The 21,137-nt window shown below is 40.8% G+C and overlaps 1 protein-coding gene across 1 annotated transcript in view; it reads left to right on the forward strand.

The window, feature by feature from the left end:
- Window positions 1-21,137, forward strand: part of GAD1 (glutamate decarboxylase 1) — a 41,816-nt gene that overhangs the window by 17,946 nt on the left and 2,733 nt on the right. Inside the window, exons 6-15 of the mRNA XM_056110413.1 lie at window positions 5,485-5,597; window positions 7,028-7,143; window positions 7,227-7,306; window positions 7,533-7,587; window positions 8,994-9,110; window positions 10,751-10,815; window positions 13,572-13,650; window positions 14,827-14,976; window positions 17,728-17,835; window positions 19,473-19,562. Of these exons, the coding sequence (XP_055966388.1) occupies window positions 5,485-5,597; window positions 7,028-7,143; window positions 7,227-7,306; window positions 7,533-7,587; window positions 8,994-9,110; window positions 10,751-10,815; window positions 13,572-13,650; window positions 14,827-14,976; window positions 17,728-17,835; window positions 19,473-19,562 (973 nt within the window). The remainder of the gene's footprint in view (window positions 1-5,484; window positions 5,598-7,027; window positions 7,144-7,226; window positions 7,307-7,532; window positions 7,588-8,993; window positions 9,111-10,750; window positions 10,816-13,571; window positions 13,651-14,826; window positions 14,977-17,727; window positions 17,836-19,472; window positions 19,563-21,137) is intronic.

Raw genomic sequence — 21,137 nt, forward strand, 5'->3', positions numbered from 1 at the left:
TGGATATTTATAAAATATGAGCCAATCCACGCAGATCGATCGGGAAGGTTATTTAAAATAGTGAAATAGTTCCTGTCAGTGCTGGAGACAAGGCTTTGTCTGAAGAAGTAATAACTATTATCGAGAACTTGTTCTAAGCCAGTTCCTCAGAAGATCATGAAATGTGGCAGTGTAGTCACACGGTTGGGCAGACTCGCATGCCTTGACGGCAGTTTCTTCTCTGATGGGGAACCGTGTTCAAAATAAGTCAGTAAGGAGAATGGCACAAGAGGTTTCTTTAGCCAAGCAGGATTTAGTGAATTCGTGGTACTGTGCTCACTTGCTGCGCTCTTACTCACTTTGCATGGCATTGGTAATGGAGATTGAAAGCTCTATTCCTGAGTTGAGTTTTGTTTGCTTAAAAAACTCTCCTAATTCAAGACGAAGTCATGAAATTTACATACAAGTGGTACTGTTACTGTCTTCCAGTTGTTCATTGATTTTCTCCAGCGGGCCCAGTAACGTCTCCATTGCGAGACTTTGTTGTTACTGTGTTTGGCACATCGAATACGTCACTTGCCAGGCTCTGCCGTGCGGGCGAGATACTCTCAGTAGCTTGCTGGGCTCTCCGAGAGGGGCGGAGAAATGGAACTCGGGTCGGCCATGTTGGCTGCGTGTAAGGCAAACGCCCTACCCATTGTGCTATTGCTCCAGCCCATACAAGTGGTACTACATGGAAAATATCATGCTAAGCGAAATGAGTCAGAAAGAGAGGGACAGACATAGAAAGATTGCATTCATCTGGGGAACATAAAGTAACAAAATAGGAGACTAACACCCAAGAATAGCTAAGTACCAGAAGGTTTATTCCATGGCTTGGAGGCCAGTCGCACATGCTAGGGGAAAAGGCAGCTCAGATAGAGAGGGGAGCACCAAATAAAGGGTGTTGGGAGGATCCTCCTAAGATGGGATATGCATGCTGAAAGTAGACTATAGACCGAACATGATTGCCACTCAATGCCTCTTTTGCAAACCACAGTACCCAAAAGGAGAGACAGAACAAAAGGGAATGCCCTGCCACAGAGGCAGGGTGGGATGGGGGAATGGGGGGGTGGGAGAGATACTGGGATCCGTGGTGGTGGAAAATGGGCACTGGAGGAGGGATGGGTACTCGATCATTGTATAACTGAAACCCAAGCACAAAAATTTGTAAATCTACAACTGTACCTCATGGTATTTCACTAATAAAAATTAAATATATATATATATATATATATATATATATATTTGTGACCAAAAAAACTCTCTTAATTCAAGTGGCAGAGTGGAAAGCATCTTTGGAAAGAAAGCACACTTTCGTTCATGTGTTTATACCCGCCTGTGCATATCACCTTGTCACTTCAAGATAGATTTTTCTGAACAAGAACACGGCAGAGTCAAAGAAAACTTCACAAGGGTGGAGTTGAGCACGGCACCCACCGCTTTTGCTTGCAGAACAGACACTGCTGGCAGGGCCATGCAGGCTGAGCTGTGTCTAAGTCCCAGCAGCTGATCCTCATGCACCAGCCAGCAATACTAAATCTAAATGGCAAGATCTGGCACAATGCTTTGCTATGAGTTATGATTTTAAGTATCTAGTACTTTATTTTAATAAAAATTTCCCAAGAGGCATTTTCTCTAAAAGATATCAGTCACTTCAGACCACTGGGCAGGCAGGCAGTGAAGCGCTGGCAGCCAGCAGTTGTCATTTATCATGGGAAAACCCAAGTGATAGACAGGACTTGGAAATTTGAAACATCCTCATCATGGGATTCCAAAGCAGATCGCTTGGATGTATCTGAACCATGGTTTCTTCTTGTTCAGGAAAATGGGGAATAGTAATACTCAGCCTATGGAGTGTACTGTGGTTTCTAGTCTTATGTGTAGGAACCAAAAAGTGTGGTTCTGTAGACTGTGAAAGGCTCTAATCTGATGTGCACCCAAGCAAAAAGCAAGTGCACACAACCTTGTAAAGGCTGCCAATTCTAGGTCACTATTGTCATGTGTGGCTCCTCCCTGTAGCCTCCTGGCTTTTGGGTTTATATGTGTCATTATTACAAGATGCCAAAAAGATCACACAGCGCCTCTCAGATGAGTTACCTTTCAAGGTGAAGTTGTGCTTATCTGCTACCTTAAAAGAGGAGTATAGAGAGTAAACATAGACAATTCCCTTTGTTCTCTCTTTAAAAAAGTTCCTAGACTCACAGTTTCTGGGTCTCTTTTGCCTTTCTGATCCCTATTATAGCACCTAGCTCTTATCTTCAAAGTGACCTAATAGTGTAGGCTGGGAACTAGAGATCCAGTCATTACTTCTTTGTCCCAGCATTAGAGATGGAGGAAGAATGGAAGGATGAGAGGAAAAGAGCGAAAGGTAACACAGTTTTCTTTTAAGGAAGAGCAGAAACTCTACTCATTTCTCACAGTGTCTTTTTAGCTAAAATAGCCCATGCCCATCCTGAGAGAAGCTCAACGTTGTAGTCTTTGATGTGGGCACATAGCAACCCCAAATAAAATGATGTGAAACAAGAGAAAATTAATATTGACTGGCAACCAGCTCTGCCATGAGACAAATACTTCATCACAGTCAATTTGCCTTCATTCACCAATGCCGCTGGGAAAATGAGTTGACCAACTGAAAAAGAGCTGACTTACTGCTCTACTCAGAATATTGAAAGATTCAGAATTCCCCTTTGATGTCACTCCATACATATCACTCTCCTACCGTTTTAAATCCTTATTTCCAATCCCTGTTCTTTTGTTTCAACCCAGAGTTTTTTTGCAGGCTTGGCTTCTTGTTCTCTGATTCTGAAGTGTAATCTTGTCCTCTAGCACTAGTGTCAAACCAGCTTCTTCTGAATCCTCAATTGTCCGTTTCTCTCTTGACTTTACCACTTAAAGAAGGGGCATCTAATCTGGACTCCAGCTTGCAGGAGAATTGCCTAGCATTATACACAAAATAAAGGGCATGTCCTCATTTTCATTCTAGAGGGTGGACCTTGTTTTCTCAAGGATTCCCAAAGAGGTGTAGGACTCCCACTCCTCATGTAAATTAAGAACCACCGCTCTAGGGTAAACTTCTATAAGACTTTTACTAAAGGCAGACTTGTAGTTATAAACGCAACAGTATAGAAGGCAGCATCAGAGGAAATAGAAGAAATGGAAATATCAGTGGACTCTTAGCCCACTTATTAGGTCTGATCTAAATCAGCAGTCATGGGTCAATCTACCAGCTTCTAGGAGAGGAATCAGGACTAAATTTGTGAATCAGAATAACTTATTATTAGCTATGGAATAACTGCTCCTTCATATCCAGATGGGAAAGCCAGACAGAATGCGGATAACTCCAAAAATCAAGTGGTGAATTTATTCTCATAAGCTTCTCCTCAAGGTTTGCAGTGGTCTTCTAACATCTTTATCTCATTATATAAAATGTCACCTGGAAGAGCTTAATCATTAAATACGTTGATCCAAACTGAAAGGTTTAGGAATCTGTGTACACAACACAGATAAAGCACCTGAAATAGATGAAATCTGATCATCACATGACGAAACTCTCTAGACTTTTGCTCCTATTTTGGAGACTCATGGACCAAAATTTCCTTGGTCCACAGGTAAGAAGACTAATTCATGCAAACATAAATGGACCAAAATCATGAAATGAACCTCTGGTCTTGAGTGCCAGCCCTTTTCTCTTTCCCCATGTGACTGAATTCTGACTCAGTTTTCTTCAGACAGATAATAAGGTACTGATATTAAAGCTTATAATCCCATTGTCCCTTGTTTTATCCCCAGCAGCCTTCTCTTTTGGTACTGTGAGATTCCAAGACACACACTACCACCCAAACTCTTCATCCTGAAAACATTTTGCCATTCCAATGTTTCCAGATATCAGTGGCACATATGTTCAGCTATTCCCATGCCGAAATCAGAAAACATCAATGTTCAAGAATAACCGGTTAGAAGCACATCTTGAGTTTACCTCTGGATTCACTCAACAGCACAGGCTAAACCAGGAATCCTTTTCTTCTTCTTCCTTTATCAGGCCATCAGACATGAGGGAGTGTTGGTTGCTACGGTGATGGGGCTCAAAGCAGAACCAAAGCATGATTGTGACCTCCAGAGGTGATGGTAACTGAACACATGATTTCCAAGGGTCTCCTTCCTAAATTTCAAGGGTTCATTCAATTAAAATGGACATATTCTTTTTGAAAATGAAAATCTTCTACCAACAGATATATCCTGAGGCTCCTCCAGGATCTTTTTTGTCTTCTTCTATCACCATATGATTAATGCGGTTGCTTTTTTCTCCATGATTAAAACTTGGTAGCTTCACCTGTGTCTCATGTACAACAATTGTTATCTCATCCTTGCAAATAGCTTTTCTAAATCATTAAGCCTGCAAGAATTCCCATTAGTCCTCAGCATTGGCATTCATTCCAAAACACTCTAACCAATATTAAAATCTCTGCCCAATATTAAGCTGGGTCAATTTAGGCATCTCTCTTCAGCAAGCATGATCTAAGCCAAGCCCACAGACGCTAATGTTTAAGAAGGCCAAGAGATAAGAAAGACAAAGAGCTTCAGAGTCAGTAAATATCTCTTTGTTGTCTGGCTTTATTTTCTGTGGATGCACCTTCTTGGGTTTCTCTTAAGCCCTATGCTTGGTATCATGGTTCTCATTTCAATGACTTGTCCATCAGATCGTGCTTCTATTTTGTGTTGCTTTGAGAAGAGGCATGGCTAACCACTTTAAAATCAGTTTGTTAGAAGACAAGCAAACTTATCAGGATTGCTGATGACCACAATTAACTGTGTATGCCAGTTGAGTATCTTCTTCAAATTTAAAATTGGTAATTAGAAGATCATCACTTTTAATTATTCTTGACAGATATTGACCTCAGAGAATTATAGAAACATAGTTATCCTTGGGAATTATCAGTTAAAAAAAGCCATGTAGATAATTATATTGAGATCTTTAAAACCTGGGTCAATATTTCCAATTATCTTCACTGTTAGCTTTCGGATGTTTACACTGTTTTCAAGATAGACTTTGACTGTGGGTTTTATAGATTCTACAAGTGTGAAATTGGCTGTCAGGATTTTTTTTTAATGTTGCAGACCAGCTTTACCTAGAACTTGGAGAATATTTTTTCTTAGTATTTGTATCACCCTACAGCCCTTGAGGTGAATTTTCTTTCCTCCTTTTGCTCTGAGTGGAACGTACCTATGACTTTCCATTCAGATGAGAATCCATTTTGTTAAGAATCAAAGAGCAAATGCTTTAACCACCTCTCTTGGTAACCCAGGCTGGCTTCTCACCTTTTATGATTGCCAACTTAATACATTTACAGGAAATAAATATTTCGGTGACTTTGAGCACTTTTAGAGCCCATGTACAAATATAAAACCACCCATCAGTGCTCCCTAAATAAATGGCTTTCATTTTTTTTCTCACCACCTTTCCAGGTTTACATATGAAATTGCACCCGTGTTTGTTCTTATGGAGCAAATAACACTTAAGAAGATGAGAGAGATAGTTGGATGGTCAAGTAAAGATGGTGATGGAATATTTTCTCCTGGTAGGTGACTTCTGTTCTTTCTCATTTACTGTCCTCAGGTTTCACAGTATGACTCCATGGAATCCTTGGGCACACTGAAGACAAGGGTTTATGGAAGAAAGGGGCCTTAAAATATTTTTCTGACATGCCCCTGCTTTCATCACTGGCCAGGATGATAAGATAAGGTTATATAAGATAAGGTTCATAAGAATTCTCCAATTAGTACTAAGACTTTGCCTGAACATATACAAACTGATGAAAATTATATATAAATCAGGTTGCATAATTCCAGCCTATAAAGAGCATGCTGATAAAGTTGCAGATCAGTAGTACTGAAGGGTTTCCATCTAAGTAATCTACTTTGAATCTCAATTTCTAAGTAGATACAATTTAATCCTAAACTCAAGACAGATAATCTTAGAGGTAAAAGAAAGTTTGGATGGTATCAAAGACAGTGTGATGGTGTGCAAGTGGAAAAGAAATAAGAATTGCAATTGTTGGGCCAGAAATGTAACTCATTGGTACAGCATGTGTTTTGCATGTGCAAAACCTTGTTTTCAATCCTAGGCACTGAAAAAAAGATAATTGATAAAGCAATTCAAACTGACACAAATGTGTTTGTCAGCTAATTAATGCAAAAGTGTTGGCCAGATATACCTAGAGACTTTCCTCAATTCTCCTTACATCTTTATTTCCATAAACATGAGTTTGGCTTAATTTAACAAGTTTAGAGCTCTCTTAAATAACTGAATGGCTTTGTTGGACTGTTCTTTCTGTAAAGTATCCAGGCAATGTCACAGTTTCCTTCTGTATTCTCCATTATTCTCTCTTTCTCCATCTATCTAACTCAGAGAACAAATTCATCTTTGTTCAGTAAATAGACTGAGCCAAATGTGGAAGCAGCAAGGTTGTAATTCACCTATCTCCTTGCAGCCACTGCCACTACCTCCTCTTATATTTCCTCCTAGACTTCAAATAAGATGAATCCTGGAGTAAATGAATCACAGCTAACCAAATTGCCTCAGTGGCTTTGATAATGAGTGTGATTACTTGTATCCCAAAGGCAAAAAGTGTCTAGAGAGAAGCCTTGGCAATAGGGAAGCCAATAAAATTTACCAGAACATACTTCCTCTCTCTCTCTCTCTCTCTCTCTCTCTCTCTCTCTCTCTCTCTCTCTCTCTCGGAGGGGCAAGGTAGGCCATACTCAGGGCTTACTCCTGACTCTACACTCAGGGATAACTCCTGGCGGGCTTAGGGGATGATATAGGATGCTGGGGATTGAATCCAGGTCAGCTGCTTTCAAGGCAAGCACCCTACTCGATGTCCTATCACTCTGACCCTTCTTCCCATCCCTGACCTCTTTGAGCTGTGTCTTAAAACACCACATCAACCTTTGCTGTTAGAATAATGAAGGTGCCCCAACACCTGGCAATGTGTCTTCTTGCTGATAGGGGGAGCCATATCCAACATGTACAGCATCATGGCCGCTCGCTATAAGTACTTTCCGGAAGTTAAGACAAAAGGGATGGCAGCTGTGCCCAAACTGGTCCTCTTCACATCAGAACATGTGAGTTGGATGCCTTGGTCCTACACTGTGAGGTTTTCCAAGGGTCTCTCTAACTTCTAACCTCAAACCTCTGTTTGTTGCAGAGTCACTATTCCATAAAGAAGGCTGGGGCTGCACTTGGCTTTGGAACTGACAATGTGATTTTGATAAAGTGTAATGAAAGGTAGGCAGGGGAGAGTGAATATTAGGTTCTTGATATATTAAATGTGTTCATCTGTTAAATTTGTTTTATTGTGCTTAAGGACTGACTCAGTACAGTGTGCCAAGCTGCTAATGGTCTGTTGAAAATATCCGATTAAATTACTTTTTGCTGCTGCTGAAGTGTTTTTTTTTTCATGTGCATCTCACTGAATCTTCATTTTAATTTTCTCCTTTTATAATAATTACAGGGGGAAGATAATTCCAGCTGATTTGGAGGCAAAAATTCTGGAAGCCAAACAAAAGGTATACTATGGTTCATCTAAAGTCTGATGAACATAAAACCCTTCAAAATACCTTCTTCCCTAGAAAATAAGTCTTTCATAATATAAGAGACAATTTTTCTGTGTTTCTAAAATTTTATTTTTGGATATTTGTTTGCTTCTAACTTGTGAGATGATTTACTTTTAAAGCTGTGTAAGTATGCTATCAATCTTTTAAAATTTTTGAGAAATGAAAAATTCAGTTATTAAGCCATTTATCCTACATTGTGCAAATGGTTAGTTTTGTGTATTTCAATTAAACTCTCTAGTATTACGGAAATCTACCTAATCGACATTTCACTTGCTAGTTTTTAGGTATAATATCATTTTAACTAATACCATTTTAGCTTGTGATTCTGTTGAGCAAAGTGTGTCCACATCCTGGCAGATGGCCTGTGATACTGGGTGAATTCAGTCTCCATAAATCTTACTATACAAAAATAATAATAATAATCTCATAGAAGAGAAATATCCACAAGGTTCTTCCAGGTAGCTGCCAGGGTATTTACCAATCTGTTGTCAATTTGGTTATATTCTTTTTTTTTTTTCTTTTTGGGTCACACCCAGCTTTTGGTTCAAGCCCCAGGAATGCTGGGAATTGAACCTGGGTCACCCGTGTGCAAGGCAAAAGCCCTACCCGCTGTGCTATTGCTCCAGCCCCAATTTGGTTATATTCTTTAGTTACCTCTTGAACTCTTACTGTTAACTGGAGTCTCAATACAGCAGATAAATGAAAATGTCTCTAGGACTGAGCCAGGAGCAGAGGAACTGGACTTCAGTAAAACCAAGGATTCTGAGATTTCCTCAGACCTCCTTTCTGTTATTCTGTTTACTCATTTATTTCTTGCTCATATCGAAGATTTTTCATAGCCACTAAGTGTATTGACCTATCTATATAACCAAACAATGCTTCCATCTAATCAATTCATTTTGAACAACATACCTCTAAAACATACCCAGATAATATTCAAATCTACCTTCCCATCATGCCAACACTTATTACTCTTTTCTTGTCATGGAACTTTATTTTGTCATGGAACTCACCAGCATAAACACCTGGAATATTTTGCTCATTTAACTTTGTTTACTGTCTCTCTCCCACTAGAATGCAAAATCCCACAAAGATAGACATCTTTATTTTTTACCCTCACTGCTCTAGCCCCAGCATTCCCATAGGACCTGCATGTAAAAGACACTCAAAAAAAATTTTTAACTAAGTGAATGAGGGAATGAATCCATAAAGAATACTTCCAGATTCTTCTAGATATGAGATACTTCCAGAATCAGCTAGCTGAGGTGTTGGAAATCAGTGCTACAGTGATTCTTTTCTATCACGGGGGAGGGGGAAGTCTTAAACAGTCAATCAACCTTCCTTGTCTTACCCTATAGGGATATGTCCCTCTTTATGTCAACGCAACTGCTGGCACCACTGTCTATGGAGCTTTTGATCCAATACAGGAGATTGCAGATATTTGTGAGAAATACAACCTTTGGCTACATGTTGATGTAAGTAATGTAACTAAGAGGGTGAACCAGCCCATTTTGGGGGTGAAAGTAGCTCTTCCTTATTACCTATCTAAGCTGTCTTCCAATGCTCCAGTCAGTTCACTCTCCAAGCTTCATTAGTTCTCGCTTTTCTCTGGCCCCAGCCCATCATTCACTGCTGTCCACAACTCAGGCTGCATTTCCTGCTGGCCAGTTGTTGTCTTTTGGTTCATTTCTAGGCACCAGCTAGAATATTGTTTTCATCACCTTCCTTGATAGCTTTTGTTTGGACAAAGGGCTGCAGAGTGAAATAGAATTGATTTTAGAAGGAGGAAAAGATAAGATACAATTGTATAGAAAGTGACCATGAATCTGGACACTCAATGATTGCCTACTATCCAGCCATCTAGGAATTTAAAAGAAAAAAAACTGGTACATGTGGAAAAACTAAGGCTGTATAGGTATAGTTTTATCAACCAAGATCTTTAGTCCCTGATCTCCTCAACAATACAAAAGTACATTTCACGTGTGTGCTGGATATGCTATTCCCCTGTTCACACCATTCTTTCACACATTTAATTTCTCACTAGTGGACAGTGGGTGCTCTGCCCTCTGTAGAGCAGATGCCTAATGAAAGCTGTTCTATATCACTATGTGTCTCATGGGGGGTTGGGGGACAATTATCATGCATTCAGTGTACCCCACAAAAAATGTTTGGCTGCTGTGGAACCTATAAGCCTTCTGAGTGTTTTAGAAATCAGAGAGACTGTCAGAGAGATTGACCTCCCCCACCACTACCCTGCAAGGACAGGGGATGGGGCTCCTGGCTTATCTCTGGCTTTTGACTCTTTTGTGCCTCTGAGGATGTGCACTTAGGCTCAGATACAAGATACGTGTCACCCTGGTGCAGTTTTTCCCAGGTGAACTTGGTGGAACTTTTGAAGATAAATTTTTCCACCTGCCACTGATTGAGCCATAGCTATGGGTTACTTTTGCCAAAGAAGCTCATGTTGTTTACCTTGTCTGTCTTCCCTCCCTCCCTCCCTCCCTCCCTCTCTCCTCCCTCCCTCCCTTCTTCCTTCCTTCCTTCCTTCCTTCCTTCCTTCCTTCCTTCCTTCCTTCCTTCCTTCCTTCCTCTCTTCCTCCTTCCCTCCCTCCCTCCCTTCCTTCCTTCCTTCCTTCCTTCCTTCCTTCCTTCCTTCCTTCCTCCCTCCCTCCCTCCCTCCTTTCCTTTATCCATTTCTAAATTTTATTTTAGGTACCGTGGTTTATAAAATTGTCAATGATGGTATTTCAGCATTACACAATTCCTCACCATACCCTCCACCAGAATGTTCATTTCCCTCTACCATTGTCCCAGTGGTCCCCATTCTCCAAGCTAATAGCCCTACCTCCCTCCCTTAGTTTGTCGTTTCTGGTATTTATTAGATAGTGTAAAGTGACTGTTTGAAATTCCTTTTTTTTTTGGCCATCCCCGGAAGTGCTTAGGGCTTACTCATGGCTCTGCACTCTGGGATCACTCCTGGTAAGGCTCAGGAGACAATATATAATGCCAGGAATCAGACTCAGGTTTGGCACATACAAAGCAAGTGCCCGACCCACTTTACCATCTCTCCAGCCCTAGTCTGAGGTTCTTACAGCACCTGTCTCCCTTCCCACAGGCTGCCTGGGGCGGTGGGCTGCTCATGTCCAGGAAGCACCGCCATAAGCTCAGCGGCATTGAAAGGTAAGAACGATGCTGGGCTCTTCCTTTCAAGTACCAAATATGCTGGGTCTGCTGCAGCCACCACTTCTTGACCAGGGCACCTTTACTTCCCTCTGTGCAAGACCTTTCTCCACACATTTATGGAGCATTTGTTGTTTTTTATTAGTTTATTTATTTATTTATTTGGCTTTGGGACCACAATCAGTGGTGCTCAGGGCTTGCTCCTAAGCTCCAAGGATCACTCTTGGCAGTGTTTGGGGGATCATATGTGGTACCAGGGGCTGAACTGAGTTGGCCATGTGCAAAGCAAGCCCCTTACCTGCTATCCTATATGTCTAGCCTTGGAGCATTTGGTTGCATGGTCAGCACAGGGACACCAAGGATGAGGATTTCTTAGTCTAATGAGTTCTCCACAATGTGATACTGTAGGAAATAAAGAAAATAGTTCTGACACTGTGATAAATGCAACAGTAGATGGGATTGAAAAAGCAACTGGATAGGAAAGAAAAGCTCTTACTTACTGGGTCAGAGAGTGATTTGGAAACTCAGTGAGAGTTTGCTAAGGGGATAGGAATCAGCTCTGGTTTATTTCACTCTTTTCGTCACTCACTCTACTGCTTGGGAACAGAGTTTGGCATTCAGCTCATTCTATTGGTTTCCTAAGCATAGTATGATTTTGACCTGACTCTTAAGTCTTAATCCAAAATGAATTCACATTCATTAATCCTTTGAGCAACTCATTACTGAGAATCTATCCTGAGCCCGGATGTGAATGCTTGGTTAGGGTCTTCAATCCAGCCCTGTACAACACTTGTGCCTCAAAAATGCCGAACTACATGTGGGAAGAATAAAACCATCGATGGAAGATGTTATGAACCAGGAGTCACATAACTTGTGCTCCAGTGGGTTTATAAATGGTACACAAAGAGAGGCTGTGGTGATAGCACAATGGGTAGGGCATTTGCTTTGCACACAATAATTAAAAAACTAAAAACTTGTTTTAGATATTGATATGATGACATAAATGTAAAACATAATAATCCACTACTTTTAAAATATGGCTTAACACTGATACCCTTTCCCCATTTTGTTGGGGGCCCCACACATGACAGTGCTTAGGCCTTACTCTTGGCTTTGTGCAGGGGATCACTCCTGGCAGTGCTCAGGGGACTATAAATGGTGCTGGGAATACTAGTGTATTCATGCAAATCCAAATGCAAGCAAATGCCTTATAACCTCTGTCTCCAGTCTTATATCTTTAATTATTTTTCTCCCTTAAAACTAATAAAGTAATAGCATATTAGAATATTAAAGAAGTTATAGGTGGGCATCATTGAGAATCATCCGGTGTACCCCCTTTGATTCAATTTAGACACAATATTTTTTAATAAGATAACCTTAGAGCTTTTCACAGATCTTTCTCAAGGATTTGGGGTCTTGTTTTTAAGTGTATTTGATGGAAAATTCCTTAAATCTTTCTCTTTCCTGCTTGAAACCCAGCACCTACCCAGTCACAGATCTACTCAATGATTTTCCCTCTAAAGAACCTAAGCAGGATGAAGAGGTTGAGCATTTGCAGCAAGAATGTCGCTCCAAGGCGAGCAAAAGCAGTGAGCCCATTGCTCTGTCCAGAGAAACATTCTTCACAGGTATTTAGATGCAGAGCCCAGATATAGCTGAAGCCATTGGGAACAAGTCTGTAAACCACTGAAGCAAGTTCCCCAGGTTTTAATCATCAGACATTACACTTCGTTGTTTCTGTAATGTCCTAGCTAGTGTGCTCCTTAACCATTTAATTGTGTCTGACAGCACAATGGGGTTGCTAGGAAACTGCTTGTTAAGCGATCATGGCAGCCCAGACTGACAATATCATATTCAGTTAGCATGGAAACAATGCTGCCAAGCAGCCCAAGCCTAGAACCGTCCAGCTGAGACTGACTTTTGGTTGCCACTCTCTGCACACAACCCATTCTGTCAGTGAGGAGAGGATGACTAAGAGAAGGCCTAGTCTGTCACTTAGAGTCTATTTGATGGTCCTGAGCACTGGCTGTGCAGTGAGTTCCCGGACTTGAATCTTGGCTCCAACACTTCCCAGCTGTGTGACTGTAGCTGATATGTTTACCCCTTTTCTATCTCAGTTTCCCTAGGTCACATTAGGGAGTGATCCTGGTTCCTTCATCATCGGGTTGTTGTAAAAACAAACTCTTCTTCTTCTTTTTTTTTTTTTTTGCTTTTTGGGTCAGGGGACCATATGGGATGCTGGGAATCGAACCTGGGTCGGCCGCGTGCGGGGCAAACGCCCTACCCACTGTGCTATTGCTCCAGCCCCAAAACAAACTCATCTTGGTAAAGTTCTCAGCATTCGGCATTGACTCACTTTCTGCTTTATTCAATTCTATGAGGTAGACAATCCAACCCAGTTTTACAGATATGAACAATAGAGGCACAGCGGGGTAATATAACCTGCCCCAAAGTGCAAATATCAGAGTCAGTCTGGTGGGACCATCTGTCTCCAAAGCCTGCGTCATGGTACTGCTCTGATGCCTGTGAACCCTCAGAATAGAGAACACATAATAGATACTTTTCACAGAGGTTAGCTCTTATTATTAGGAGTTTGCTGAAGAGGCAGTCGACGTCTATTATTTGAACCAGCTGTGCAGGGGGTTGGGTGTTGAAAACGGGTATGGCTGTGGTTTGCGATGGATGGTGTTTTCCTCCCAAGGATAGTTGCCCCTGTCACGTGCACACCTTCTCAGGGCATTGTGTGCTTCTTTCAGGGCCAACTCTGTCACCTGGAACCCTCACAAGATGATGGGTGTGCTGCTGCAGTGCTCCGCCATTCTCGTCAGGGAAAAGGTCTGCACCTCTCCAAAGATAGAAGCCCCGGGTGGGAATAAAATGGGGGACTTGCTAAGGGCATCTGGAGGAACTTCTGACTTTGCACACCCCCTTGGATTGCTATTTCTGCTCCCTCCAACCCCATCTGGCAGCCCAAGCTGAGCGCCTTCTCCTGGCTCTTGCTCTCTGCCACCCTTCTGCCTTGGTCAGTGTCCAAGCCGCTGTTGGTGACAGAAATTCCAGGGCCTCATTTTATTGTATACTCCTTCACATTTGTGTCTGCAAAGAGGATGCCAGTGGGGTGAGACACCAACTCTCAAACTTGGAAAAAAGAAGTGGTAAATATAGCTCAAGTTCTTCTGGTTTGCTTGGGAGCCACACTCAGCGATCCTCAAGGGTTACTCCTGGCTTCATGATCAGGGATCATGTCTGGCGGGGCTTGAGGGACCCTTGGAGTTGCTGGGGACTGAACCAAGATTGAATACATGGATGATAAGTGCCCTGCTCTCTGTACAATTGCTCTGGCCTCTATAATTTCCAAGTTTTTAGCATGAATTTGCAATCCCAAATAAACTAGGCAGAGTGGTAAGTGCAGATCTCACTGTAGTGCAACAAAGGAATGTTGACTGAGAAGCTTCTGTAAATGGTTCTTTGTGATTGGTTTCCAACTTTAAGAAAGCACTGTTACACTACTAATGTTTGTGCATTCAGAAAGCCTGTCTTTGGCCTGTAGGAGTCAGGCCTGTACATACTACTCACTCCTTGGGAGAGTGCCTGTTAACCTCATAGGAGATCCTAGAGCAGATGAGACGCTAGATGGGTGCTTTTGGAAAGGAAAAGTCTTAAATGCATGAGACTGTTCCACTGCTGCAGAAACTTTACATCCCACCCCATGCCCACAAGATGCTATGGTGCTTTCTAATCTTTGAAATAAACCCCAAAGGTCCACATGCATTTTCCAATGCCTCTGTAGAAATAGTGGGGCTCTTACTATAAGATATCTCAGATAAAGGGGTTATTTTCTAATCAGAGAGAGAGGAAAATGGGCAAAAGCTACTTGAGAGAAGGATGTCAGAGCCCTTGCAAAGCCTCATAGTGATGTAAGGAAGAAGGTCGCCTCGGACACCAAGCCCTCACCTCTGTGCCCACATGAGCCCTGAATGCAGCTGCATCTTGTCTTGGTTTTCATAACAGGGAATACTCCAAGGATGCAACCAGATGTGTGCAGGATATCTCTTCCAGCCAGACAAGCAGTATGATGTCTCCTATGACACCGGGGACAAGGCAATTCAATGTGGTCGTCATGTGGACATTTTCAAGTTCTGGCTCATGTGGAAAGCAAAGGTATGAAGAAAGGGATTCAGGAAATAGAGCAGAAATGTAATTTCCACAGGCTGCTTTGCAAAATTAAAAAAAAGCAAAGAGATATTACCGATAATTTATAGTATGTGTAATCAATATCTAGATAATTGAGTTAACTATTTTCTTTTTTATGGGTGAAATCACTTTATCACATCTGACAAATCCTCCCTCCTTCTATTCAATCCCCTCAACTTCAATTAGCATAAAATTTTCTTATAACAATGGAAAATTATGCCAAGACAAGGACTGGTATGGCTCTCTTTAGCGATGCTGAAATTATTTAATGCAGATGTAGAGAATAAAGACAAAACTACTGCATTATTTTATGCAGTGCCCTGAATTCATTTAGGAGGCCTCTAAACATGGAATATATGTGACAGTTCTAAGTTCTGTATAGTGAGTTCCCTATCATTTGCATTCTCTACATTATTCTTTTTATTTTTTTTAATCTGAGAAATTCTACTGCTAGAACAAGGCATGCAGTTCATCAGACTTTCAGTTGCATTTCTGTGCTTAGAGACAGAAAGCAAACTATGCATTTTCCCCCACAGATATGAGTATGGGGGCTGGAGCTATAGTACAGTGGGTAGGGTGTTTGCCTTGCATGCGGCCTATCCGGGTTTGATCCCCAGCCTCCCATATGGTCCCCTGAGCACCGCCAGGAGTAATTCCTGAGTGCAGAGCCAGGAGTAACCCCTGAGCACTGCCAGGTGTGACCCAAAAAGAAAAAAAAACGGATATGAGTATGATATAAGATTGCCATTTATCATTTATTTCAAAGGTATTTTATGTAATCACATAAAGGAATTTTGATTTTACAAGTTTTGTAACACACCCATTTTACCTACCTACTGTAAATTAACTTTAATAGTTTTCATGTTTTGTTCTGGGCCACACCTGGTGAAACTCAAAGCTTACTCCTGGCTTTGCATTCACAGATCACTCCTGGTGGCCTCAGGGGACCATGTAGGGTGCCAGGGATTGAACCCTAGTTGGCCTCTTGCAAAAGCCCTACCTGCTGTTCTATCTCTTCACTCTTTGGTTTTCATATTTAAGGTTGAGTCTATCTAATACAAAAATAACAAGATTTCAGTAAAACATCCCTAAGTATTTTTTTCTTAAGAAGAATTTAATGGATTATTCGTTTTTTTGCTTTATTGTGTCATTTTGTATCTTAATACAAAAATTGTCTGAAATTGGGCAAGAGAATTAGTGCAACGGATAATTCCAACCTGGGTTCTATCTCCAGCATTCCAGATGGTTCACTGAGCAACACCAGAATCCATCCTTGAGTGCAGAGCCAGGAGTAAGCCCAAAGCACTGCCATGTGTGGCCCCAAAACAACAATAAAAAATGTCTGAATTAGGTTTCTACCACAAAATAATCATAGATATTTTGGGCATACAGGCATAAATTGAAACAAAGAATAAGAGCCATATTATTAGAAATATAATAACTACCTAGCTTTTATCAGTAATTTGTATCTTTCTCATGCCTAACAACAGTCTCTTGAACCATCTGGCAAAAGTTTGCCTTCTAGTGTGCTGGGTGCTGAGGTAGGACTCTGGCTTGGGCTTCATTCCCAAGAGGAAGGTGCACCCGTCTAGAGTGCGCTCTGAGCACTGGTACTCAAGGAGGCTCAGGCTTTGCCAGTGTTGGACTTCACCCAGGCCCATTAGCAATCTACAAGCCAGCCTTGTGCATCTGTTCTTGTTAACACCGACCCACTCAACAACCCGCATGCTGCTGTTATTAATCAGCCATGATAGCTTTTGAAACTTCGTGCTCAACTAGTTTGTCAATAGTTGAAGCTTATGCAATTTCAGGGCATTTACTGAGACTGATGGCTTCTCCATCTGCTCGCCTGCCTGTCAGCCCAAAGAGATAATCCTGTATTCAGTGGAAGGCTGCCTGCCTTCGAAATGCAGGGGATACATTTAGCAAGGACATGTTTAGGGGGAGAAGGGTGAGTTCTAGGTTTGTGTTTCTCAAACTATCTCTGGTGAAGAATCAAGTTTGTTTCTGTGTTTTTCCACCTACCAGAGACTGATGCGATAATTATGAATTGCTAGAGAAATGAAATTTAAAAACATACAAAGTGCGCACACACCTATTTCGAAAATTAGACTAAGTCGTCATAAGACTGTTCTGCCTGATTGCTATGAAAGTTTCTTGTAGCTCAGTCCCTACTCTCATTTTATCACAAACTGGTTGTGGATTGGCCTCAGTCCATTGACACATTTTGAGTTGTGTCATCCTCAAACAAACCAGATATAGGTTTTATGTTAAGGTTATCAATTCTATCAGGATGCTAAAAGTCTTCAAGAGAATAAATAGCCAGAGTGCTTTTATTATTTTTGAAGTTTTATTTTATTTTCTGGTTTTTGTACCTCACCCAGTGGCACTCAGGGCTTACTCCTAGCTGTGCATTCAGTAATAATTCCTGGCAGTGCTCAGGGGACTATATCGGAGTGCTGGGGATTGAATCTGGGTCAGCTATGTGCAAGGCAAGTCCCTTACCCATTGTACCATCTCTCCAGCCCTTAAGTGCCCTTAAACAAGAGTAGGCATACTTCATTTTTTGCATGTGCTATGAAGAAGTTGTATGTATTTAATTGCCACCTCCAAGAATGTTCTTCTGTGTACTTCCAAGAGCCTTCTCAAACTCTACTCCCCTGAAAATGCAACTCTCATCAACTAACATGACTTTTTTTAAACAAACAAACAAAACAGGGTACAGTGGGATTTGAAAATCAGATCAACAAATGCCTGGACCTGGCTGAGTACCTCTATGCCAAGATTAAAAACAGAGAAGAATTTGAGATGGTTTTTGATGGTGAGGTAAGTTGTTTTCACTCTTATGAACTCTTTATTTAATTCCCTTCATGTCCATGAACTTTTTTCCTGTCAGTGTTGGGATGGCATTTTGCCTGTTCTTCTTCAAAAGTGATGTAGCTAGTCCATTTATAGACAACATATCTGTCTTTGGCAGGATTGAATCCTTTATCATTCATGGGTGTCTCTTATTATTTTGCTGAATTTACATGACAAAGTTTTATAGTTTCAGGAAACTGATGGGATGGGAACATTCTTGTCTTCCAAGACTGTTTCTAAAATGAAGTTCTCCTTTCTATAGTGTCATTTAAAGGAAAGTGAGATAAAAATTGTGCCTTCCCTGAGTTCATATCTACATTGCACAGCAAAGGGCTTATCACACCAGCATTGACTGAGTGTCCTCGTGTGTCAGGCCCCATGCCAGTAGCTGGATCGTATAGTAATGACCGAAATAGATACTGTCTCTGCGTTAATGGAGCTTGCAGTTGGTTAAAGAAAGATGGAGTAGGTGCCATGTTGAATGAAAGGAAATCCACTGATAATGCATTATTACGTTTAACTAGTCCATTTATCAGGCAACCTAAATTATGAGAAACTCACCAGACACTCACTGAGCAAAAAAGAGCCCTGAGCAGTTCACTCTGACCACTTAAACTATTTTTAATTTTTGTGAGCAGATCTGAAATAAACATGATGTCTAAAGCCAGTTAAGGACAGGAATCATGATAGAAAACAGCAACTTGAAAGGAAACTGAAAAACTATAGCAATATAGAAAAGATTTTTTAAAAGGCATAGAGAACTTTAAGGTGAGGATCCTGAATAGTTCTACACATCTCAATAAATTTTATGGTTGTTTAGAACCAATATTGATGTCCATTATGATCATCCTGAGTCACTTAAACAGGTTTCAGCATTAATATAAACTAAATATTAAGTAAAGAAAGTGTTCATTACTAAAATATAATTGCAGGCATCTTTTAGATATGAGGCACTTTCAATTGGCAAGATGGAGAAACCCCTTTTCAAAAACTACCAAAATGTAATCAATGTTTGACATTTAATTGTTTAAAATTGGTGGCATTATTCATTTAAAAAATTTGTCATTAGAAATGGCTCTTCTATGTGTGCTGAAAGTAGCCTATAGACCGAACATGATGGCCACTTAATACCTGTATTGCAGACCACAACACCCAAAAGGAGAGAGAGAGTAAAAGGGAATGAGCCTGCCACAGAGGCGGGGGGGTGGGAGGGATGTGGGAGGAGGGATACTGGGATCATTAGTGGTGGAGAATGGGCACTGGTAGAGGGATGGGTTCTCGACCATTATATGACTGAAAAGTAAGCATGAAAGTTTACAAGTCTGTAACTGTACCTCGAGGTGATACATTTTAAAAAGAAAAGAAAAGAAAAGAAAAGAAAAGAAAAGAAAAGAAAAGAAAAGAAAGAAATGGCTCTCCTAGATCTGATTGTACAAGCTGGGCATAGTTCTGCGAGCAGCAGTCACAGTCTTCTCTGTAGGCATGCAGTCCTCTTTTATAAATCTAGACTATGCCATCAAGCACATGGAAGGGTGGGAAAACAGCTTTCTCTCACATTCTTATCATTTTCTGTTTTGTTTGTTCATTTATGAAAATGTCTGCAGCCTGAACATACAAACGTCTGTTTCTGGTATATTCCACAAAGTCTCCGGGGTGTTCCAGACAGCCCTGAGCGACAGGAGAAACTGCACAGGGTATGGCTTCTCTTCTTGTCTCATCTAACCCTTGGCAACTTCCCTGGCAGGTCAGAATGTCCTCACGCTAATGTGCCTTTGTGGGGTGGAGAAATGAAAAATAATGGTAATCACGAAGTTACCATTAACTTCTTGGGGAGTTACCATTAACTTCTTGGGGAGCCATCTTCTTACATGCTTTTTCTCAGACTCAGATTGTCCCCTAGGTGTGGTTTAGAGACAATAGGAATATTAAAATGATGTCTCCCCTTATTAAAGAGTTTGTTCAGGGCAACTGATAGTGTTCAGACTTATAGAACTTTTCCTGATTCAACTATCTGTTAAAATACCCTCAGGTTGCAGGGCCAGAGAGATAATATAGTGCATAGGGCATTTTCCTTTCACATGGCTGACCTGGCCTTGATCCTTGGCATCCCATATGGCCTCCCAATCACCACCAGGCATAATTCCTGAGTGCAGAGCCAGAGCAGAGCCAGGTGTAACCCCTGACTATCATTGAATGTGACCCAAAAAGGAAAAAAAATCCTCAGATTGAAGAGATAGTACAGCAGATAGGGCTCTTGCCTTGCATATAGTGGATCTGGGTTTGATTCTTGGCACCATATACAGTACCCCAGCACAGCCAGGAGTGATGCCTGAGCACAAATACAGGAGTAATCCCTAAGCACCACTGGATGCGTCCCAACCCCCCTTCTCCAAATAAATAAATTAAAAATATCCTCCACTAAGTCCAAGTTCACTCTAATGCCAGTTCATTCTAACTGATTTTTATTTATATTTATATTATTTATATTTATATTATTGTATTATTTATACATCTATATTATCTTATTTATGATTATTGGTATTTAATAGCTTAGCAATTTTTAATTCTTTGGGAAGGTGTGTGTCATGGCACCCAGGGTGCCGGGTATATAAGGCTCTTTTGTAGAGCTAAATCCTTGACCTCTATTAATAGATCTATATTAAATGTATATTAAATATTACATATTATTTATTTATCATTACATATTATTTATTTAAATATTACATATTAATTATTAATAACTTGTTAAACATTAAATATTCACAACAAAAGTGTGATATTTCATTCATCCAAGAATTCCATAGGTTTTTGTCAAGTACAACCAATGTGCCAACTGATTTCCAGGGTTATGTATTACACAGATCTTTCATTTGTGTTGTTGCCCAGATAATATTTTTTGTAATTTGTTTATTGGAACACAACTAGCCTATAGCACTATATTTGTTTCAGGTACACAGCATGGTTTCATAATTGGATATATCATGAAGTGATCTCCACAGAAAGTAGAAGATGTTTTACCATACATAACTTGGAATTTTCTTTTTTTCTTTTTCTTTCTTTCTTTCTTTCTTTCTTTCTTTCTTTCTTTCTTTCTTCCTTTCCTTCCTTCCTTGCTTGCTTTTGGGGACATCCAGCTACATTCAGGGGTTACTCTGGGCTCTTCACTCAGGAATAACTCCTGGAAGTGCTCAGGGGACCATATGGAATGCCAGGGGATCAAACCTGGGTCGGCCACCTACCTTCTATGGCCCCACTACAATTTTATTTCT

This window comes from Sorex fumeus, unplaced genomic scaffold, assembly GCF_029834395.1.
Source record: "Sorex fumeus unplaced genomic scaffold, SorFum_2.1 ptg000009l, whole genome shotgun sequence".
In the NCBI taxonomy this organism is placed as follows: Eukaryota; Metazoa; Chordata; class Mammalia; order Eulipotyphla; family Soricidae; genus Sorex; species Sorex fumeus.